The following is a 23,853-nucleotide window of genomic DNA, read 5'->3' as shown; positions in this document are numbered from 1 at the left end:
TTATTCGTGACCGTTAAGGGAGTGGGGGGAGAGGGAAACTAGGTTGCAGTGGGCTAAAGAACTGATTAGGGGGTAAAGCACTTAGGACGGACTACTTTTGAAAAGTTTGAAATTGAAGATGAGGTTTCTTTATCAGTTAGTATGGGTGTTCCTATATTAGTATATATGTTTATTAATTAGTATGTGCCTATATTAGTTAGTATATATTGAATATATATACTAATATATTAATTAGCGTATTTAATACTCTTATTTCCAAGTGGAAAGAGCCAGTTGAGAAGAGACTCAGTAGATGAAAGGAAGGTGAAAATTGATGCAGCAAGGTCTTGAAGGCACAAGCCAGGAATAAGTATAGAAGAGAGTGGAGTCTCTAATTTTTCCCAAACAGCTGTTTTCCTTCAATAGGTAGTGGCTGCCTGCATGCAGGCATATCTACACTATACCTTCCTCAGAACTGCCATTATTTCTTCCTTTTCATTGCCTCTTCCTATGTCCAGGTGTCGGGATTTCTTTTAATCCATGTAGCATCTCCTCTGGAAGGCAGAAAGTCTTTTTCTTAATCAGTGCTTCCCAGCATTTTCATTAGTCTGCCCCTGCGGTGCACAGACTGGCCAGTGTTGTAGCCATGCCACATAGAGACCGAGCAGCCAGAGGGGGCTCTAGGACTTGACACGCATTCAGACGTGTAGAAAGGCAGGGAGGTAAGATAGTTGTGGCATGAGGAAAGGTACTTGTCACCACCATGACATGTTATTTGGCAGTTTTGACTAAAACTTGTCCATTTTTCTTTGCACCCAGGTCGGAAAGGCGTCTTCACTGGAAGCTCAGGACTGCAGATTGTGTACCTCAGTGGGACAGAGTCCTTGAGTGAGCCGGCCCCAGGTTACAGTTTCAGTCCCAAGGACGTGTCTTCCCTGAGAACAATGCTTTGTTCCACACCCCAGTTTAAGGGTGTTGATATCTTGCTCACAACCCCTTGGCCCAAGTATGTGGGGAACTTTGGGAATTCTTCTGTGAGTAGTACTTGTTCAGCTGGAATTTCTTAAAGTAAATTACATTGGCTTAATTTGGGCTTTTTATTTTTTCTCTTTATATTAAGTATTTCAGCTCTTAGTATATTTCAGTAGAATTTTTTTTGTAAATTTTTCAGTATACTTAAAGCTATATTAACTGAACAAAGCAAAAGTCAATCTTACAAAAGCTTGATTCAGAGTTGATATTGCTGAAATCTTAATTATAAATGAATGATTCTTTATGCTTCAGGTGCCCTCTCTCAAGCTTCCTCTTAATATGTTTTGAGGACTCACTAATTTTCAGTGAAAAGATTTACATCAAGTGGCAGCTCTGCAGTTGTATTTTATTCCTTTCCATTCCAGATTATAGTGTTTTGGTGATCAAAATATTTTTTTAGATGGAATCATTATAGGATTAAAGATAGTGAACTAAAGACTAAAGATAGGAAATGAGATACTGAAAACTTGGTACTTCTCTGATGTAAAAGCTTTGATGTTGGGATGCATGGAGCTCAGCAAAGCACTTAATGTTTTTATGCGCAATCTAGAAGAGGGTGTATACCAGGTTGGTAACTGACAGCTGTCATGGGTCAGGGAATACTACACTGCTCACAAAAATTAGGGGATTAGAGAACGTGCAGATACTCCAGTACTTTCAGCCTTTTTTTTTTTTTTTTTTTTTCATTTTTCTGAAGCTGGAAACAGGGAGAGACAGTCAGACAGACTCCCGCATGCGCCCGACCGGGATCCACCCGGCACGCCCACCAGGGGCGACGCTCTGCCCACCAGGGGGCGATGCTCTGCCCATCCTGGGCATCGCCATGTTGCAACCAGAGCCACTCTAGCGCCTGAGGCAGAGGCCACAGAGCCATCCCCAGCACCCGGGCCATCTTTGCTCCAATGGAGCCTTGGCTGCGGGAGGGGAAGAGAGAGACAGAGAGGAAAGCGCAGCGGAGGGGTGGAGAAGCAAATGGGCGCTTCTCCTGTGCCCTGGCCGGGAATCGAACCCGGGTCCTCCGCACGCTAGGCCGACGCTCTACCGCTGAGCCAACCGGCCAGGGCCACTTTCAGCCTTTTTAGTGCATTTTCACCAATGAAATAAAAGTTGGTTTTCCACCTCATTTGCATAATTGAACAACTTTCTTTGAATTGTCATTTGCTTTGCTTTTCCTTTTTTTTTTCTTTTTTGACAGAGACAGAGAGAGAGTCAGAGAGAAGGATAGATACAGACAGACAGGAAGGGAGAGAAATGAGAATCAACAATTTTTCGTTGTGGCACTTTAGTTGTTCATTGATTGCTTTCTCATATGTGCCTTGACTGTGGGGCTACAGCAGACCGAGTAACCCCTTGCTCAAGCCAGCGACCTTGGGTCTAAGCTGGTGAGCTTTACTCAAACCAGATGAACTCGTGTTCAAGCTGGCGACCTTGGGGTCTCGAACCTGGGTCTTCCGCATCCCAGTCTGACGCTCTATCCACTGCGCCACTGCCTGGTCAGGCGTCATTTGCTTTTCTGATGTTCTTATTTAATAAAAAATAATCAAATGCGTCTTTTTTTTATTGCTTCATGTTCATTTTGAAATGTCCCATAATTTTTGTGAGCAGTAGATATTGGTCAAAATAAGCATAAAGAAGATCTGGAAAGGTGGTGTGTGGGGGTAGAAATCAGGTGAGCTTCAGTGAAGGGAAATGTCAGAATGCAGTCAAAGGCAAATAGCAGTTGATAGATGCAGATTTTTCAGTGAAGATCCAGAAAAGGGTCTGGTAGAGTACTCGCTGCCATTTTAGCATGGTGTGTCTGTGACCTAAAAGGCCCAGCAAGCTAGCAGGCATTGTCAGAAAGGATGTTGAAAGGAAAAGAGACAATGTCTTCTGCCCCTTCCACAAACCCAAGGTTATTCTTCACCTAAAATACAGGGGACAATGCTGAGTGCAGCATAGAGAAGACACAGCAAACTAGAGGGGATCCACAGGACTGCTAAGCTGATGATGGAAGGGAGCGAGACATACATGACACTCTAAGGAGGGATGAGAAGAAAGGGGCTCCTTCATTTTGGGGGTACTAAAAATAATTGTAATTCAAGTTTATAAATAACCATACAAGATATTTATAGGAGAGAAAACACTCTAGTCCACCAATCCCTAAGATGCCACGCTAACCTTGAGGCCAATTCTCTGGCCTTCAGCAGAAACCTGATGGAGGCAAGCATAAGACAAAAGAGAATTCTTGTTTTACTTGGTGGAAAATTAACTTTGGTAATTGATTTTCAGCTAATAACCTTCTCTTAGAGGTCATAATTAACATTATGGATGAGAGCTCATATAATATAGTTTGTTGTTAATGGAAGCTAGCAATGTACTGGGGACAAGCCCAATTTGACAAACTTTTTTTTTTTTTAATTTTTTTTGTATTTTTCTGAAGTTGGAAACGGGGAGGCAAGTCAGACAGACTCCTGCATGCGCCCAACTGGGATCCACCCGGCATGCCCACCAGGGGGCGATGCTCTGCCCATCTGGGGCATTGCTCTGCCGCAATCAGAGCCATTCTAGTGCCTGAGGCAGAGGCCACAGAGCCATCCTTAGCGCCTGGGCAAACTTTGCTCCAATGGAGCCCCAGCTGCGGGAGGGAAAGAGAAAGGGAAAGAGAGAGAGGAAGGAGAAGGGGAGGGGTGGAGAAGCAGATGGGCGCTTCTGTGGGCCCTGGCCGGGAATCGAACTTGGGACTCCTGCACGCCAGGCCAACGCTGTACCACTGAGCCAACCGGCCAGGGCCAAATTTTTTTTTTTAAGTCAGAATTTTTTTATTTTTTTATTTATTTTTATTTTTTTATACAGAGACAGAGTGAGAGTCAGAGAGAGGGATAGACAGGGACAGACAGACATGAACGGAGAGATGAGAAGCATCAGTCATTAGTTTTTCGTTGCACATTGTGACACCTTAGTTGTTCATTGACTGCTTTCTCATATGTGCCTTGACCGCGGGCCTTCAGCAGATCGAGTAACCCTTTGCTCGAGCCAGTGACCTTGGGTCCAAGCTGGTGAGCTTTTGCTCAAACCAGATGAGCCTGCGCTCAAGCTGGCAACGTCGGGGTCTTGAACCTGGGTCCTCAGCATCCCAGTCCGACGCTTTATCCACTGTGCCACTGTGTGGTCAGGCTTGACAAACTTTTTAACAAGGGCTACATGTGCCCTTCCACAAACCACACCTTCCTTAACTGAAGCAAAATAAAGGATTACATGCTTATGTGATGACTAGAAATCCCGGCGGTCATACAAAATGACTGCTGTTCTAGATATTATAAATTGTAATTAAAATGATTTATGCAAAGGTGTCTGCTAATTCAAACTGAATTACCCAGGGCAGGCGGTGAGGACGCCCCTTTGCTTAGTGCCCCACGGGGTTTCCCCCTTCTACTTGCTTAACTGCTTAAAGTAGAGTGCAATGAAGGAAACCACGAAGTCGAAAGCAATAAAGTCCTGGTCCAGGCAAGTCAATTGGTTTGTTTCCCATGGACGCAAAAGCAAACGAACTATTAATGGATCGAATGCTATCCATGTACTGTTTGCTATTTGGATGCTGATTAGTCAATAATTTATTCAAGAGTGGTGGATAATTCTCAATTAGTGGAACTACAATGTTTCCGTACTTGCAACATTGAGAAACTTCTTTCTTGCCACAGTCAAATCGATTAGTTTCTAACTTGAAGTTTAAGGACTGACAGTGTTCACATTTAATATTCATGTCACCAGAGGAATGCTCAAAAATTAAAGTTTCTCCGTTTGAAACTGTTTTAATCCTTTTTGCGTTTCGGTCAGCATTACTCTGTCGTTTTTTTGCATTTCTCTCCTGCCTTTGTTCAAGGGACTCATTTTGTCGAGACAGGCTTTTTTGTCTTGCATCTGAGGCAAGCCTTGTTTCTCTATGCTCATCAGTCTCATTTTGCCGAGAAAGACACATTTGCTCTGCGACTGAAGCAAGCCTTGTCTTTCTCTGCTCAGTGGTTTCTTTTTGTCAAGAAAGCCATTTTTGTGCAGCTTTAGCTCCTTTTCTGTCCTCTTAAGTGCTGTATTTTCTAGGAGGCATTCTTAAAAGAAATTACGTTAAGACGAAGTTTTTATGTAAAAGAGATGATTGCCAATGCAAACAAATGTTCACCTTTCCCCTGACCTGCTCAATTTGCGTTCAGCTGTGGCAACTTCACCCCATTGGCTAGTACAGTTACGCAAGCAACCAATAAGCTATTGGCGACAAACAGACACTTAAGCCGCATACAATAAAGAAGTCCTTGAATACTCCCTACCGATACTCTAGGTTCGAGGGGCTCTGAAAGCTAGTGTTAAGTTCTGTTTTGTTCACTGACTAACTATCTGCATTGTCAGAACTATAGGTACATAACAAAGTATAGGAGCACAGACTATAGGCTTCAGAGAGAGCGCTTACTTTCCAAAAGAGATTTTAGTAAGTTTAATGAATCCTGTTTTGGGTATTAGTATGAAGGACTTACCTTTTTATCCCTGGCTTTCAGCTTTTCCGATTTCTGCATTCCTAATAGCCCAGTTCCTCTTGTATGTTTGAGGTTTTTCTGACTGGGTAGTCTGAAATTTACTATGCAAATTCTACTGCCACATTTGTATCACCATACAAGTCTCAAAAACATTTCAAAATGTCTTATTTCTTTTCACTTTTGATAACTCTTAGGTCTGTTAAGATGACTGAGTTTCTGTTTATTAGGGAGAAGTGGATACCAAAAAATGTGGCTCTGCATTGGTCTCCAGTCTTGCCACAGTCTTGAAACCAAGATACCATTTTGCTGCTTTGGAAAAGACCTACTACGAGAGGCTTCCGTATCGGTGAGGAGCATTCATTCTTTCTGACTTTGAAGAATTTGTCTTGGATCTTTTGTGTTAACTTCTGATCTTCATTTCAGCCATGTAACATCTTTTTTTTCTTTTTTCAGAGACAGAAAGAGAGAGGGACAGATAGGGACAGACAGACAGGAACAGAGAGAGATGAGAAGCATCAATCACCAGTTTTTTCGTTGTGGCACTTTAGTTGTTCGTTGATTGCTTTCTCTTATGTACCTTGACGTTGGGGCTATAGCAGACCGAGTAACCCCTTGCTGAAGCCAGCAACCTTGGGTTCAAGCTGGTGAGCTTTGCTCAAAGCAGGTGAGCCCGTGCCTAAGCTGGCGACCTCAGGGTCTCGAATCTGGGTCCTCTGCATCCCAGTCCAATGCTATATCCACTGTGCCACCGCCTGGTCAGGTTCAGCCATATAACATCTTGATTGCTTTTAGTTAACTCAGGCACAGAAATGAATAACTCAGTCATCGAACTTCTCTGAGTTTGTTTCCTAATTTGAAATTGAAGGGATTGTACTATAGAGAGCACCTTAAAGGTTTGAGGGTCTGAAGTAACAATCCTGTTTAATCATCATAGCCTGATGTAATACAGTAACTCCTGTTTTGATCAGGTCAAACTGTACTTTTGTATAAAGTCTTAATATCAGTATAATCACTTTAGAAGTATTTCAATTTGGGGATCAAGAACTTGTATCATTTTATTTTGTTTAGTTTGAGTTTGAAGGTGGAGTTTTTAAAGGATATATGGCAGAGAAAAGAAAACCAGTGATTTATAAGTGATAGAGTCAAGTAAAGCTAACTTGGAATTATCTTCATTGTATAAAGCATGGATAATCTCTTAAATAATTTATAAAAAAATTTTTTACACAAAAGTAATATATGTATTATTGAAAGTTCACAAAATATAGCTGAGCAAAAAGAAGAAAATAACCTGCCTTTTCCTCATAGTAACACAGTGTAAGATATAGCCATAGTTAATACACGTTTTTCTGTTATAGCTCCATCTGCATTCCAGAAATTTTTGTTCTCTAAAATCATGCACTAGAAATAGAGGTTATGGGAGCACGCCGCTCAAAACCTATTTGGGCCTGACCTGTGGTGGCACAGTGGATAAAGCATCGACCTGGAACACTGTGGTCGCCGGTTCAAAACCCTGGGCTTGCCTGGTCAAGGCACATATGAGAGTTGATGTTTCCTGCTCCTCCCCCTTCTCTCTCTCCCTCTCTCTTCCTCTCTCCCTCTCTCTCTCTAAAAAATTAATAAAGTTTAAAAAAAATACTATGTACAACCTTTAAAAAAAAACTAAAAACCTATTTAACTTTTAAGGATCTAAATACACATTTCTCTGAAAGACATACACCAGTGTCTAATATGCACCTAAAAAGATGCTCACATCATTGGTTCGTAGGGTAATTCGAATCAAAACCACAAGGAAAGACCACTTCACATCCACTAGGATGACTGCAATCAAAGAGTCAAATAATAACAAGTGTTGGCAAGGCAGTTTGGAGGAATTGAAAACTTCATATTTTGCTAGTGGGAATGTAAAATGGTACAGATGCTTTGCAGAACTTTTTGGCATTTCCTTAAAAGGTTAAGCATAGGGTAACTATGTGGCCCAGTAATTCTACTCGTGTTCCAAGCAAAATGAAAACATAGGTCCACACAGAAGGTGTACACAAATGATTATAACAGCATTATTCATAGTTATTCATAATAGCCAAGAAAGTGGAAATACCCCAAATGTCTATCATCTGATGAATGGATAAGTAAGAAGACGCATATCCACACTATGGAGTGTTGTTCAGGAAGAAAAAGGGACGGAGTACTGATACCTGCTGCAACATGAGTAAACCTTGAAAACGTCATTCTGAATGAAAGAAGCCAGACACAAAAGATGACATTATATGGTTCCATTGATATGTAATGTCCTATTCTGGACAATTATTAACTCTTCAATAACTCTTTTAAAACCAAAAGTTGTAGTTTTTATGCTTTTCATATCTGTGATGTTATTTTCCCCTAACATTCCTGGAAGGTAGGTATCCTATTAAATAGACAGGTGACGCCTGTGATTATGTTACTGATGATGATGGACTTAGAACTCTTTTCATGGCCCGTGGAGTGTACATATTTTATAATTATAGATCAAAAGTAAAGTTGTTGATAACCTGTTATTGCTCAAATACATTATAGAAACCACATCGTTCTGCAGGAAAATGCACAGCATGCCACCAGGTTCATAGCTCTGGCAAATGTTGGAAATCCAGAAAAGAAAAAGGTAAAGATTTGCGTATTGGGGGTAGGTTAACAATCTTTGCTGATCAATGTTTCTCTTTTCCAGTTTAGCATTCAGATCTGCTCCCCAACTGCGGTGCCCCAGCACCTCAGTGCCTCCTCTGTAAAGATGTAATGAAAGTTTCAGGTTTTCTTGGATCCTTTGTAGGCGCTTTGAAAGAAGGGTTTGGGAAAATAGGCCAGTGGAACAAAAGCAAAATTTCAAATGAATGGTGTCTCTTTCTTCCCACATCCATGTGGTTATCTCTGTGAATATTCATGAGTTTGCCCTCAGAAGGTACTCTTACTTGGCTTGTTTTAGCAACTTTTTTTTAGCAGAAATAATAAAATCCTCCCAAGGATTTATCTAAGCCCTCCTTGGCTTTGAGAAATCAGAGCGATACCTGGAATCTGTTTTTGTACTGGAAAACAGTGCCAGTGAATGAAAGAATATACCAGAAAAGTATATAATTTTTCTTAATTCCTTGAGCGCATTTTTGATTGCATAGGGCCAAAAGCAGGATATTGTGGATGAGACAGCTAAAATCAGAACAATCAGTCAAGTGGGAAAATAAATAATCTGGAGATTATTTCACTGTAACATACCATAAGCAATGTACATGCAAAAAATAAGCGAATACATATTTTATTTTTTTCGTAATATCTTAAGCTTGTAAGCCCAAGATATTCTTAGCAAGTTCAGATTTTAAATTTTTTACTGCCTTTTAAAGACCAAATATCGCTCATAGTAATTTCAGTCTGTTGTTTTACTCTCAGGGATGTGTTAGCCCCAGCCCTAAGCAACTCATAGTTCAGTCAAAGAATATGCACATTTTTAAATTTAGGAAGCATTATTCATTTCAATATTTTGTTCCACTTGACACCCCCACCAGCAGTGTATGAGTTTGTTTTCTGTCCACATTCTCATTCGGTAGTGTCAAATTTTTGTTAGTTTTTGTCATTCTGATAGATGAAGATGGTGTATCAATTGTTAATTAGTTGTATTTCTATTTTTAATAGTGAGGTTAGGCAACTATTTATATCTCATCTAAAGTTCTCAACTGCACACTTAGTCTGAGATTTTTGATATTCATATGAATATTTACCTATTTGCTCCTAGTCCCTAAGAAAATCTATAGCATATGCCCTGGCCAGTTGGCTCAGTGGTAGAGCGTTGGCCTGGCATGTGGATGTCCTGGGTTCAATTCCCAGTTCGGGCACACAGGAAAAGCAATCATCTCTTTCTCCATCCCCCCTTCTCTCTCTCCCCTTACCCCCCCCCTCCCTTCTCCTCCCACAGCCAGGGTTCAACTGATTCAAGCGCATTGCCCCAGGTGCTGAGGTTGGCTCCCTGGAGTCTCTGCCTCAGGCACTAAAAATAACTCTGTTGCGAGCATGGCCCCAGATGGGCAGAGGATCAGCCCCAGATGGGGTTGCCAGATGGATTCTAGTTGGGGCACATGTGGGAGTCTGTCTATCTCCCCTCCTCCCACTTGGAAAAGAAGAAATAAAATTTGTAGTATGTACAGCAGAAACCGTATAATGTCAGAGGGTAACACTAAGTGTCCAATTTAGTTTTCATTAGAGAAAAAGAATATCAGTGCCATGATTCTGTTGACGAAGTACACAGAGATACAGGACTCCAAGACAAAGGCAGTTTGTCTTCAAAGGTTATGGGGCAGGTCTTTCTGGGCTTTGTAGTGATGGTTGTATTTTGGAAGGTGGGGACTTGGTTTTGTTGCTCATTTCTTGTCAACCCTTAGCACCTGCAGAGATCACTGAATTGGCATTTGATTTACTAGGTATTCTCTGAGCCACAGATGGGCCAATTGCTATTCTTTTAATTTTACTTAGTTTCGGAAGCCTCTGTGAAATCTTTACAATAAAATAGATTGACTACATTTGTATGAACAGTATTTCCCTTAATGTTATTATGTTGTTTTTTTTCCAAAGTATCTTTATGCATTCAGTATTATTCCCATGAAACTAATGGATGCAGCAGATCTGGTAAAACAGCCTCCAGATGTCACCGAGAACCCTTACAGACAATCTGGGAAGGAAGCATCTGTAGGAAAGCTACCTCCTGCCCCTGAGGTATGTTCTGATGGAGAGGTGACATTTTCTGGGCAGGATTGCCTCTTACACGTGTTATAGTTTAATTTGTAAGACAAGTTTAATCCCTAGAATCTAGTCCTTTTTCCTCCCTGAGAGATTATGGTGGTGTTAGAAAGCCTTAAATTTTAAGTAAGCTTAGTGTTGGGTATTTTTTTTGTTTTATTTTGTTTTGTTTTTTTGGCTTGGGTTTAACAGTTTCATATTTTAAGTCTTTTTTTTTTTTTAATCTAAACTTGATTCTCTATTAACTTTTCAGGCAAAGATCCAAGAACTGCTTGGTAGCAATGTAATCTGTGATTTATAATGAGTGCTAGTAGGTAAATAAGATTCACTCTGAAGAAATTTCTAAATAGCAAACTTTTCTGAAACTATTTTCCTTCTCATGACAGCAAGGAATGTCAAATGAGGGAAAAATTAGTGTACTTTTCTCAGACTTTTTTTTTCTTTATGAGCAACCTTCTTATCTTTGTTTTCTCTTTTTCCAAGTGAGAGGAGGGGAGATAGACAGACTCCCACATGCACCCCAGCTGGGATCCACCTAGCAACCCCCATCTGAGGCTGCCCATCTCAGACCATGCTCGCAACTGAGTTATTTTTAGTACCTGAGGTGTAGGCTTCTCAGTCTTCCTCAGCACCTGGGGCCAATGCACTCAAACCAATCAAGCCATGGCCGCAGGAGGAGGAAAGAGAGAGAAAGGGGAGGGGGAGGGTTGGAAAAGCTTCTTCTTTGTGCCCTGACTGGTGATTGAACCTGGGACATCCACATGCTGGGGTGACACTCTACTGCTGAGCAAGCCATCCAAGACTTATCTTTTTAATTAAAGCTCAATTGGAGTTTACCTATGAAATGTAGAGCTACATTATGGCCCTATTGAGAGAAAAAGGGAAGGAATTCAGATAAGTTCATATTGTTGTTTTAGAAACGAATTGCTCTATAACTTGGATTTTACCTTTTTTTTTTTTTACAGAGTCAGAGTCAGAGAGAGGAATAGACAGGGACAGACAGACAGGAACGGAGAGATGAGAAGCATCAATCATTAGTTTTTCGTTGCGCATTGCAACACCTTAATTGTTCATTGATTGCTTTCTCATATGTGCCTTGACCCTAGGCCTTCAGCAGACTGAGTAACCCCTTGCTGGAGCCAGCGACCTTGGGCTCAAGCTGGTGAGCTTTTGCTCAAACCAGATGAGTTCGTGCTCAAGCTGGAAACCTCAGAGTCTTGAACCTGGGTCTTCCACATCCCAGTCTGGTGCTCTATCCACTGCGCCACCGCCCAGTCAGGCTTTACCTTGTTTTTTACCTTGTCTTTCCAAAGGAATGAATTTTGAGGCAGCTTCTATAAGTGCTGAGAAATATGACTGAGAATCCAGACATCTTTTCTAGAATAGGCAGAAAGGGCCCTGGCCAGATAGCGCAGTTGGTTAGAGCGTCATCCTAATAGAATAGGCAGAGAGGGCAGGGAGAAAAGCTAGACATTACATGGGAGGAGTGTTCCCTTGTACATGAATGGTTGGTACTTGTCTAGAGGTTTAATAACATCCACTCTTCTGTCTTTGGTTGTTCCAGGAGGAGTCAGCCTGTCAATTTTTCTTTGACTTAAGTGAAAGGCAAGGAAGGAAGCGTTCGTTTACAGGCAGAGATAGCAAGTCTTCTCCTCACTCAAAGCAGCCTCGCAAACCTCGTAAGTACCTCGGTTCCAGATGTGAGCAATAACTGTTATTTCAGGTCTTTTGGGGAAGCAGCATTGCTCAGAGAACCTCTTCTGGTATAGAAATTGTATAGTAAGTCATTAGAACAAGTAATAAAAATGAAATAATGCAAAAATGGCCTGACTTTGAGGTGGTCTGAGGCTATTCCGATGAAAACAATGGAAACAGCTCTTTCATTCATGTTATAAATGTGAGCTAAAGAGCCTAGAGACTGGGCGGTGGCACAGTGGATAGAGCATTGTCCCTGGGATGATGAGGTCCCAGTTTCGAAACCCCGAGGTCGCCAGCTTGAGTGCAGGATCATCAGCATAATCCCAAGGTTGCTGGCTTGAAGCCCTAGGTCGCTGGCTTGAGCCCACGGTCACTGGCTTGACCAAGGGATTGCTGACTTGGCTGGAGCCCCCTGCTCAAGGCATGAATGAGAAAGTAATCAAAGAATAATTAAAGTGCTGCAGCTATGAGTTGATGGTTCTCATTTCTCTCTCAAAAAAAACCCCCAAAACAAAAACCTACAGAAACTAATATAGGTTCACAAAATAATAGGATAATCAAAATGGTAGAAAAGACTTTAAGACTATTTCATTGAGATCCTTTTTATCCACCCCTCATTTCAAAGATGAAGAAGCTGATCTTGGGAAAACTTATTGCCCAGAATCATCTGGCTAGTTAGGGGCAAGGTTGGGACTAAAGTTGGGGCTCCCGACACCCAGGTCAGTGTTCTTTCATTGCAGTATGTTGGCAGTTACATGGCACTTTAGTCAGTATGTGGTTATCACTTGTGATTACCTACCTGTGGAATGGTTACAAATTCACCACTTTTCTCATAGAGATTTAGTTTCATTGATAATGGTGATAGGGTAGGGGTCAGAGTGGGAGCACAGCAGGCCCAGCCCATTGTGGCAGTGCCGCATACCAGTCTTTGCAGGACGTAAAGGTCAGACGGGTGGTTATATGCTGGGATGTTTGGGCCGCAGTAACATGTGGCTTTCTTCCACATGAAGCTCAGCCTCCAGGACCCTGCTGGTTCTGCCTTGCCAGCCCCGAAGTGGAGAAGCATTTGGTGGTCAACATTGGCACACATGTAAGTTACTTTCATGCATTTTTTACAGATATATTTGTTTTCTATCACTTTATTTAGTCAGTATACATATTGTAAAATTTACTCGCTTTCAGTGTACAATTCAACAGTTTTTAGTAAGTGCACCAGCTTGTGCAACCGTCACATAATACAGTTTTCGATGTCCATCACTCCAATAAAATCCCATGTGCCCATTTACAGTTAATCCCCACTTCCACCCTCAGCCCCTGGCAGTCACTCATCTACTTTTTGTTTCCATGAGTGTATCTTTTCTTGACAGTTTATATTAAAGGGAATCATAAAATATGTAGTCTTCGTGTCTGTCTTTTTAACATATTCTTGGGGCTCATCCACATTGTAGCATCTATCAGCATTCCATTCCTTTTTATTGTCAGGTAGTATCCCATTATATCAGCGGTTCTCAACCTGTGGGTCGCGACCCCAGCGGGGTCGCCTAAAGCCATCGGAAAATACATAATGCATATCAGGTATTTACATTCTGAATCATAACTGTAGCAAAATTACAGTCATGAAGTAGCCACCAAAATTATTTTTTGGTTTGGGGTCACCGCAACATGAGGAACTGTATTGCGGGGTCACAGCATTAGAAAGGTTGAGAACCACTGCATTATATGGATATATATACTACATTTTGTCTCTGTATCCATCAACAGGTGGACATTTGGGTTGTTTCCACTTTATGGGCATTAGGAATAGTGCTGCTGTGAACATTTACATGCATGTCTTTGTGTGGACATTTGTATCATTTCTTTTGGAGAGACACCTAGGAGTGGAATTTATCTTTAACATTTTAAGAAAATGCCAAACTATTTTCCAACACGACTGGACAATCTTATTGTCCACCAGCAATTAGAGCAGTTCTCGTGTGGTTGTATAGTGCCAATTTCACAGGGTTGCTCCCCCTTCCTCCCTCTCTGATAAATAGGTATGGATCTCCTACGGTGATAGTTTTATATACTTCTTGAACACCATATTTTTATTCCATACTATAAAAAGCAGTAAATTCTCAGTGTTGTGTAGTAAAGAGGATATACTTTCCTAATGACAGGAATCCCTATATTCACAGTAATGATGTGGGTATCCAGGAACCCAAGTAATAATTATAAGGTTGCTTGGGAAGCACTGAATCAGACAGGAGAACTGGATGATCTTGAGGAGGCTTTTACTTACGCTGTGGAAACTGATGAAGTATGTGTGTCTCACAATAAAGTCTCCTATTTCAGTTTTCCCAGATACTTTTCCTTGGACATAGCTCAATTAGGTACCGAATAGTACTAGTCTTTGACTCTCATTTCACTGGAATCCGTATAGACCATCATCCTTTCTCATTCATTTAGAATGAAAATGCTTAATGTTCAGGGTTATAGTTACACCCTTGTCACCCGACTGGAATTGGCTTTCCCAAGGTTCCTGAGGAAATATTTACACACTATTTCTTAGTCTGTGGTGCTTCAGCAGACAGATACTTTTCATTGATTTAGTCTAAATTGGTTTTTGAATGTGACATTTTCCTCAACTTATCCTGACAACCTGATGGCCCTTTATTGTGGCCTCCTACACTGACCAACTAGAATCTCAATTTCATCTTACATGTTGTGACATCCCTTTCCTGCCTCTCTGATAAATAGGTATAGGTCTCCAGACTGAATAGTCCCAGTCTCTTACATTTAATACTTTGGTCTTTATTACTGGTACAATCCTGTGTACAGGGGGAACACTTATGGGTGACAAGGTCTGTGCACACACAGAGCCTGTGATGAACTCTTCAGTGGGAAGAAAAGCAAACTGGAAAAGCTCTTGCTTTGACAGGAGTGTCCTTTTTGGATGATCTCTTTTGGACTTTGTTTTCTCTGGATTAATTTATGCCCTTCTTTCCTTCACACATTGGATAGTAAGGCAGGCTTGAGACTGCCTTCTATTTTGGAAATTTCAATAGGTTCAAAACGCCATGCAGGGACAAGAGATTTGGAATGTTATCTTGTTAGGCCAGTGCTGCTCTAGGCCTCAGGGAGAAGTGACCTTTCCTTTCCATCAACTTTTTGTTGTCCAGCACATGAGCTGAGGAGATAATCAAGGAGCCCTGTTTGTTTCTCATCTGGGCAGAAAACATCACAGGTCTTGATTGTGGCCCATCCCAGCACCCCAAGTAGGAGGCCACATGAGGATTTTAGCATCTACCTAGTAATTAAACCTATACTTACCTACTTTCTCCTTTGTCGGGGGGAGACCTCTTGGGAACCTCTGGTGACCTTTGGTGTCTGGCAAAAGGTTTAGAGCAGGGGTCCCCAAACTTTTTACACAGGGAGCCAGTTCACTGTCCCTCAGACCGTTGGAGGGCCGGACTATAAAAAAAACTATGAACAAATCCCTATGCTCACTGAACATATCTTATTTTAAAGTAAAAAACAACAACAACAAAAAAAAAACCCAAAATGGGAACAAATACAATATTTAAAATAAAGAACATGTAAATTTAAATCAACAAACTGACCAGTATTTCAATGGGAACTATGCTCCTCTCACTGACCACCAATGAAAGAGGTTCCCCTTCCGGAAGTGCGGTAGGGGCTGGATAAATGGCCTCAGGGGGCCGCAGTTTCGGGACCCCTGGTTTAGAGTCTCCTCTCTACATCCATTTCTCTTGCTCTCCTTTCATCACTTTTCCCCCTGGCTTTCTGTCTTTGCCATGCCTTCCTCAAGGGACATACATAGAACTGTGTTAATGGCTCATGGCCACTAATTGGTAAAAGGAAAGGAAGCCTGCTATGAGTCCAAAGTAACTCTTTCAAAGTCCATACATTTTACTGTGGGAATGCATTCATTCAGTTCCTATTTATACATTTGGGATATAATTAGACATGATTCAAGTATAGAACAGATTAAAAGGTGAGAGCTTGAAAGGGAGGGAAAAGATTGGACAAGTGTGAAACTATTTACAAGAACCAGAAGGCACTGCATTGGGGGTTGCTATTAAGTCTAGACTAGAAAGTTTTAGTAGCCTCAATACCCATCACAATATAAAAACTGCTGTTTATGGCAGTGACCCTCTGATATAAAGAAAAGTCTAGGCCCTGGCCAGTTGGCTCAGTGGTAGAGCATCAGCCTAGCGTGCAGGAGTCCCGGGTTCAATTCCCGGCCAGGGCACACAGGAGAAGCGCCCATCTGCTTCTCCACCCCTCTCCCTCTCCTTCCTCTCTCTCTTTCTCTTCCCCTCCCACAGCTGGGGCTCCATTGGAGCAAAGTTGGCCCGGGCGCTGAGGATGGCTCCATGGCCTCTACCTCAGGCACTAGAATGACTCTGGTTGCAACAGAGCAACGCCCCAGATGGGCAGAGCATCGCCCCCTGGTGGGCATGCCGGGTGGATCCTGGTCGGGCACATGCGGGAGTCTGTCTTGACTGTCTCCCCTTTTCCAACTTAAGAAAAAAGAAAAGTCCAGAAGATTCAGGCTTCTAGAGTAAGCCTTTAAAAGAAACAATCAAAAATGGTTACTGTAAAAATTAAGAAAATGCATTAGTGCTTATGAGGTTTTGATGAACTTCAATCATCTGGAAAATTAACTTTGTAGCCTGACCTGTGGTGGTACAGTGGATAAAGCCTTGACCTGGAACACAGGTTGCCAGTTGGAAACCCTGAGCTGGCCCAGTCAAGGCACATATAAGAAGCAACTGCTTCTTGCTCCTCCCCCTCCTCTAAAAAACTTAATAAATAAAATCTTTTAAAAAAGAAAGGAGGCCCTGGCCGGTTGGCTCAGCGGTAGAGCGTTGGCCTGGCGTGCGGGGGACCCGGGTTTGATTCCCGGCCAGGGCACATAGGAGAAGCGCCCATTTGCTTCTCCACCTCCCCCCTCCTTCCTCTCTGTCTCTCTCTTCCCCTCCCGCAGCCGGGGCTCCATTGGAGCAAAGATGGCCCGGGCGCTGGGGATGGCTCCTTGGCCTCTGCCCCAGGCGCTAGAGTGGCTCTGGTCACAACGAGCGACGCCCGGAGGGGCAGAGCATCGCCCCCTGGTGGGCAGAGCGTTGCCCCTGGTGGGTGTGCCGGGTGGATCCCGGTCGGGCGCATGCGGGAGTCTGTCTGACTGTCTCTCCCTGTTTCCAGCTTCAGAAAAAAAAAAAAGTAAAAAAAAGAAAGGAAATTAGCCTTGTAGATGTGCTCAGTCCCCTATGCCAAGTACAATAGATCAGGCTGAACATGCATTAGTTTGTTTCCACTACCTATGTTGTCATTCCACTGGACTTTCTTAGTGTAAATGAAAAAGAAATGACTCTTTCCTTCAGCCTTAACTGTGAACACCACACTAAAATTATACTTTGGACTGTTATTTCTAAAACTCTGGTACCTTCATCTGCCTGTATTGGTATACACTGGCCTTCATCTGTTCACGGTGTTTCTTCCTTCAAAGACTGAGTGTACAGCAGTCTTATGTGGTTTGGTTTTGGCAAATATTTTTATTGCTGTTTAGCTGCCAGCATCCATTGTAGAAACCAAAGTTTCCTATCTTTCTGGATATAGTACTTGAGGTTTCTCCTTTCTTCCACCCCGTTAGGTTATATGTTTGCTTTCATTTTGTAAAGGTTAGTTAGCAGCTTACAGCAATAGGGACACCAGATGCTAATCATGTCACCCTAGTCTTTTTTGTGAGCCTGATGGTGTGTTTGGAGTGGGACTGCATGTTACTGTAGGGAGAGTGGTCATTTTGAAATCAGAAGTGCTATCTTTCTGTGGCTGAAGGTGATAGTAACTGAAAAATTGTTTCTAATTTTGGAGCCTGGGAAGGAAAACCAACTATTTGTTGTCTGGTCCCCTTTGGCTCTGGTGTGTTTGAGGCCAAAGCTTGTTAGTGTGCTGCTCATTTGCTCCTAATTCATTTGATACTTATGTAGAAATTTGCATCTAATCCTGTTCTTCAACACATACTTGAGAACATTGTTATTGTAATCTCTAAAATCAGATTTTTAAAAGTTGGAGAATTTCTATTAATAGCTTCTTGAGCTCTTTTTGCACCCTCTGCCCCAGGCTCACTCCCTGTGTGGACTTTTCTCCCTGAAGAATCAAACATGCAGTATTGATGTCTCATGTCTGTGCACTTCATCTTCAGTGTTACCTTGCCCTGGCCAAAGGAGGCTTGTCCGATGACCATGTCCTTATCCTGCCCATTGGACACTACCAGTCAGTGGTAGAGCTTTCAGCAGAGGTGGTGGAAGAGGTGGAGAAATACAAAGCTACATTGAGGAGGTTCTTCAAGAGTCGGGGGAAACGGTGTATCCTATTTGAGAGAAATTATAGGAGCCATCACCTCCAGCTACAGGTAGGCATTCTCTGCCCAAGACCTTGGAAGGGCCCTATGAGGAGCTAGATATTGATCAAATTTAAAACAATGTTAATTTTAATAATTAATTTGATAAATATTTAATGCCAATATAAAACTAAATATTTTATATTTAAAATTTTTAACATGAATTTTTATATTGATATTTAAATGTTTATTTAAAAGGTTAAAGAGTCTCTGGTGGTTAACTCCAGAGATTTTACTGGGAAGTGCATGGTCAGTATAAGTGAACTGCAGACAGTAAGTACCTTGTTTAGAAAAGGAAGGTAGGTTGAGGAAGGTTCCAAGAAAGACTTGGGTCTTGACAGGTAGAATTTGGAAGAGGGTAGGTATTTTGTATGAAGCCCAGTTTGAGTGACCACACTCAAGAGGTAGGAGAGAGGCTCAGAACCTGCATGGGGTTAGCAGCTTAGTGATTTGGAGATTGTTATGGATAATTTGTTTGTAGTTGTGGTGGGTTTCTTTCTGGCGCATTTGTTAAGTTTTCAAATGGGCCTGACTCTGCCACATATATTACATAGGAGCTGGCAAAAGCTGGACGACAAAGAGATCTCTCTCTAGCCTTTCCCGCATCAGAGGTTGGCTCCCACAGGTGGCAGGCTATCTCATAAGTTTAAGTCCTTACAGACAGACATGGACCTGTCTGGCCTGAGGAAAATCTCTGCTGAGGGGTGTTTCTACGCCCCTGTGATGGATTTGCTATTTCTCAGGAACTACAGGAGGCATGGCCTCCCTGGAACCTGTATACAGAAGTTCTCCTACCTCCCCAACCTTCCCTCCAGGTCATTCCTGTGCCACTTAGCCGCTGTGCTACTGATGACATTAAGGACGCCTTCATTGCCCAGGCACAGGAGCAACAGATAGAGCTGTTGGAAATCCCAGAGCACTCTGACATCAAGCAGGTAAAACAGGAGGGGAAGGTGATGTTCAGGGAAAAGTAAAAAACCTCATTTCTGACATGTTGAGCCTGACGTACTGTCAAGGAATTCCAGAAACATTAAATAGGTGACAATTTTGGACAAGAGCTTGAAGTGTTGATTAGACTGGAGACAAAGGTGGAACTATAGCAACACCTCAGTGCTTTCCTTGGAAGAGCAAGAAATTAGAAATTTTTTAAGGCAGTAACTTAGAAAGACGGTGCCACTGGGCAGATCTTTGTAATATCTGCCAGTTTGGCTTTTTAAACTCTATGGCTGCATACATCCTTTGTGCGGCTAGACTGAATTCTTTGCCAAATTCAAGTATTTAAGAGATGAGCTAGGATTTTAGATGTTTAAAGCACTTTTGTATGTCCTTATGCAACTATGTTTACTTTAGATTGCACAGCCAGGAGCAGCATATTTTTATGTTGAACTTGACACAGGAGAGAAGCTTTTCCACAGAATTAAAAAGAATTTTCCTCTGCAGTTTGGAAGGTTTGTATAGTTTTATTTTAAAAGTATTTTCATGCCCTGGCTGGTTTGCTCAGTGGTAGCGCATCAACCCAGTATGGGGAAGTCCTGGCTTCGATTCCTGGTCAGGGCACACAGGAGAAGTGATCATCTGCTTCTGTTGCACCCCTTCTGCTCCCCCTTTTCTCTCCCTTTCTCTCTTCCCCTCCCACAGCCGTGGCTCGATTGATTTGAGCATGTTGGCTCCAGGCACTGAGGATAGCTTCATGGAGCCTCCACCTAGGCACTAAAAATAACTCAGTTGCGAGTGTGGCCCCAGATGGGCAGAGCTTTGGCCCTAGATGGCGGTCACCAGGTGGATTTTGGTCGGTGCACATGCAGGAGTCTGTCTCTGTATCTCCCTTACACTCAAAAAAAAAAAAAAAGCCTGACCAGGTGGTGGCGCAGTGGATAGAGCGTCGGACTGGGATGCAGAGAACCCAGGTTTGAGACCCCGAGGTCGCCAGCTTGAGCGCGGGCTCATCTGGTTTGAGCAAAGCTCATCAGCTTGGACCCAAGGTCGCTGGCTCAAGTAAGGAGTTACTCAGTCTGCTGTAGCCCCACAGTCAAGGCACATATGAGAAAGCAATCAATGAACAAGTAAGGTGTCGCAACACGCAACAAAAAACTAATAATTGATGCTTCTCATCTCTGTTCCTGTCTGTGTCCCTGTCTATCCCTCTCTCTGAGTCTCTGTCTCTGTAAAAAAAAAAAAAAAAAGATTCATGTAATTTGTTTTCAACTCTATTTATTGTAGCTTCAAAGTGGAAATATAGATGTGCAAACAGTTATTTCTAATATAGAAAAATAAGTAAAAGATAAAGCAATGGCAATTAAAAGCTAGCTTGTATATGTGTCTGTATGTACTGTATTTCCCCATGTATAAGACGCTCCCATGTATAAGAGGCACCTTAATTTGGGGGCATGAAATTTGAAAAAAAATGTATTACATAAAGTTATTGAACTCAAGTTTTGTTCATCATAAAATTCATACAATTCCTCATCACTGTCAGAACTCCTATCCATTAGCTTGTCCTCATCTGTGTCTGATGAGAATCACCATCTTCAACAATGAGCGCAAAAACAAGCAGGAAAAAGCAGGAAATGCAAGTAAAAAAAAATCTACAACCACTGTATAAGACACACCCAGTTTTTAGACCCCAAAGTTTTTGGGAAAAGGTGTGTCTTATACATGGGGAAGTACGGTAGTTTGGGTTTGTTTGTTTTTTAGTTCTAAGAGCCAAGATAAGGTTTTGTTTGTTGTTATTGTTTGTAGTGAGCCTGTGCAGTTGTGCCTATGTTGGCTTGAATCCGCTAAAGGAGAGGCAGAAAGTCAGAGTGGTTATGGCACTAGGTGCCTGACTCTGCACAATGCCTTTAGCAAACTCAGGGTCTAATTGGGATGACAGAGCTAGAGTTTAAGGCAGTGTGTAATTAATCACAGCTGGTTTGGTGCTTTTTTTTTTTTAACTGTAAATTTTTTTTTATAAATAAATTTTTATTTTAATGGGTGACATCAATAAATCAGGGTACATATAGTACATATATTCAAAGAAAACGTGTCCAGGTCATCTTGTCATTCAATTCTGTTGCATACATTTAACCCAAAGTCAGATTGTCCTCCGTCACTCTCCATCTAGCCTTCTTTGTGCCCCTCCCCCACCCCCTTGGTTTGGTGCTTTAATGTTATAACCGTACCTCACAAAATCCTTATTTTCCATTTCATAGGTGAGAAAATCAAGACTCAGAGAATTCATCTGTTCATGTCATAGAAAGCAAGTGGCAGAACCAGGAAGGGAATTGTCTCTGATATTCTGGGACCAGGACCTGCCCCCATTCTCCTGTGCCATGTTGCTTCTCTTAAGTTCCAAAAAATGTAGTTCCAAGTTGGTCAGAAAAGTAAATGGGATTTGAGGGGTTAAGAAGAGGACCTGAGCTGGTCACTTAAAATGGGTGTGATTTTGATGAAATGGCAGAGATGGCACTCAGGGCAAGAGAAAACAGTCTGCGCAGTCAGAAGAGTTTGAAATTTTTTTTTTTTTTAATTTTTTTTTTTTTTTTTAGATTTTATTTATTCATTTTAGAGAGAAGGTACACAGGGAGAGAGAGAGGCAGAGAGATAGAAGGGAGGAGGAGCAGAAAGCATCAACTCCCACATGTGCCTTGACCAGGCAAGCCAGGGGTTTCGAACCAGTGACCTCAGCATTCCAGGTCGATGCTTTACCCACTGCGCCACCACAGGTCAGGCCAGTCAGAAGAGTTTGCATGCCTCCTTTCGGTGATGCTGAGGAGAGCTCTCTGGCCGGAGAGGAATGGGCAGGGGGAGGTGTCACACTGATAACTGTCTATTTTGACTTCCTTGTGCTCTTTCTGCAGGGAAGTCCTGGCAAGTGAAGCCATCCTTAATATTCCTGACAAGTCCGACTGGAGGCAGTGTCAGATCAGCAAGGAAGAAGAGGAGACCCTGGCTCGCCGCTTCCGGAAAGACTTTGAGCCCTTTGACTTTACTCTGGATGATTAAGCAAAGGGCAAGGCACTTTATGAACTTCACAGGAGTTGCATCAGCCTGTTTTTTTAAAGAAACTACAGTCTCCCATGGGGACTGTTTCTCTGCCTCTTCCTGGTGCATTCCCATGGAACCTGTCTGTAGCAAGAGGCCTAAGATTGAATATTGAATGTTTTTTGGGAAAAGTCACATTTTAGGATGACAATCCTATATGAAGAGCATGTTTGCCATCCAGCCCCAAGTACATCCTTTGTCTATCAACATTTTCAAAAACATTTAAATTATCAAATAAAATCCAGATACTTTTCCATGGTTGAGAGGTATCTTATCTTTGTTACTTATAACCATTGAATGAAATAGTGTGTGTGTGTAATAGGAGGAACCAGGACTTTAGGCCTGGCTGTTATTCCAGGATCTCACAGGTGGCTTCTCTCTGAGCAACCTAGGATGGAGAAGAGACCCAGGGCCTTTGCTATTTTTCTTATAGCATTCATCATATATAAAAAAAAGTCATTCAGTCTTTCAGCAAATACTTAACTCCTCTGTGCCAGGCTTTTTTCTAGGCTCCAGGAGGATAGCCAAGTCCCAACATGGTGTCTGTTGTCCCCAAGTTTACAGTCTAATTGGGAAGAGAAGAGGCAGATTTAAAAAAAAGATGAGTTCTGCTTCGATAATGTTGAATTTTAGTGTGCCATTAGACAGTTATAAATTTATGGAGATCTGGATTATTGATGGGACTTTGGGGATCATCAGGGTATTGGCCATAGGTGAAATATGAGAATAGATGAAAATAAGATAGGGTGAATAGAGTCCTAAGCTGAAGATAACTACCATAGAAATAAGACTGATCCAAGCCTGACCAGGCGGTGGCGCAGTGGATAGAGCGTCAGACTGGAATGCGGAAGGACCCAGGTTCGAGACTCCGGGGTTGCCAGCTTGAGCGCAGGCTCATCTGGCTTGAGCAAAAAGCTCACTAGCATGGACCCAAGGTCACTGGCTCGAGTGGGGGTTGCTCAGTCTGCTGAAGGCCCGCAGTCATGGCACATATAAGAAAGCAATCAATGAACAACTACGGTGTCGCAATGAAAAACTGATGATTGATGCTTCTCATCTCTCTCTGTTCCTGTCTGTCTGTCCCTATCTATCCCTCTATCTGACTCTCTCTCTGTCCCTGCAAAAAAAAAAAAGACTGATCCAACAAGTATATGGAGAAGAAGCAGAGTGACATCATTGGAGAATGCCATACTTTGGAGGCCAAAAGAAAAATAATTGCTCCTATATATTGGGCACTTATGCCCGAGACATGATTTCACTTAATCCTCACAAAACACGAAGTAGGCATTATTACTTCCATTTTATACATAAAAAAATGGACTGGCAAACTTGGTTCAGGATTTTAAAACAAACTATGCAATGTCCATGTGAATAGGGGATGTTCAAAGAGTGAACTATAAGAAACAACCAGGTTCCTGCAAAGATGGCCTCTTCATGGTAAACCCAATCATCAGAACCCTC

At 42.2% G+C, this 23,853-nt stretch overlaps 1 protein-coding gene and 1 non-coding gene across 5 annotated transcripts in view; both read left to right on the top strand.

The window, feature by feature from the left end:
- CWF19L1 (CWF19 like cell cycle control factor 1) overlaps positions 1–22,650 on the top strand; it is a 32,228-nt gene extending 9,578 nt beyond the window's left edge. For all 4 annotated transcript variants that reach the window (XM_066239632.1, XM_066239634.1, XM_066239635.1 and 1 more), the window contains 10 exons: positions 799–1,013; positions 5,744–5,862; positions 8,070–8,154; positions 10,104–10,244; positions 11,833–11,947; positions 12,977–13,056; positions 18,172–18,381; positions 19,185–19,304; positions 19,720–19,817; positions 22,209–22,650. In XM_066239632.1, coding sequence (XP_066095729.1) covers positions 799–1,013; positions 5,744–5,862; positions 8,070–8,154; positions 10,104–10,244; positions 11,833–11,947; positions 12,977–13,056; positions 18,172–18,381; positions 19,185–19,304; positions 19,720–19,817; positions 22,209–22,353 — 1,328 coding nt within the window. In that variant the 3' untranslated portion in view covers positions 22,354–22,650. The remainder of the gene's footprint in view (positions 1–798; positions 1,014–5,743; positions 5,863–8,069; positions 8,155–10,103; positions 10,245–11,832; positions 11,948–12,976; positions 13,057–18,171; positions 18,382–19,184; positions 19,305–19,719; positions 19,818–22,208) is intronic.
- Positions 18,849–18,996, top strand: LOC136311417 (small nucleolar RNA SNORA12). Its single transcript, XR_010726803.1, has one exon. It is a non-coding gene; the product is annotated as a small nucleolar RNA SNORA12 (small nucleolar RNA).
- Positions 22,651–23,853: the final 1,203 nt, after the last annotated feature.

This window comes from Saccopteryx bilineata, chromosome 7, assembly GCF_036850765.1.
Source record: "Saccopteryx bilineata isolate mSacBil1 chromosome 7, mSacBil1_pri_phased_curated, whole genome shotgun sequence".
NCBI classification, from domain to species: Eukaryota; Metazoa; Chordata; class Mammalia; order Chiroptera; family Emballonuridae; genus Saccopteryx; species Saccopteryx bilineata.
Note: the sequence above shows the minus strand (reverse complement) of the source record. Positions and strands in the feature narration are given on the sequence as shown.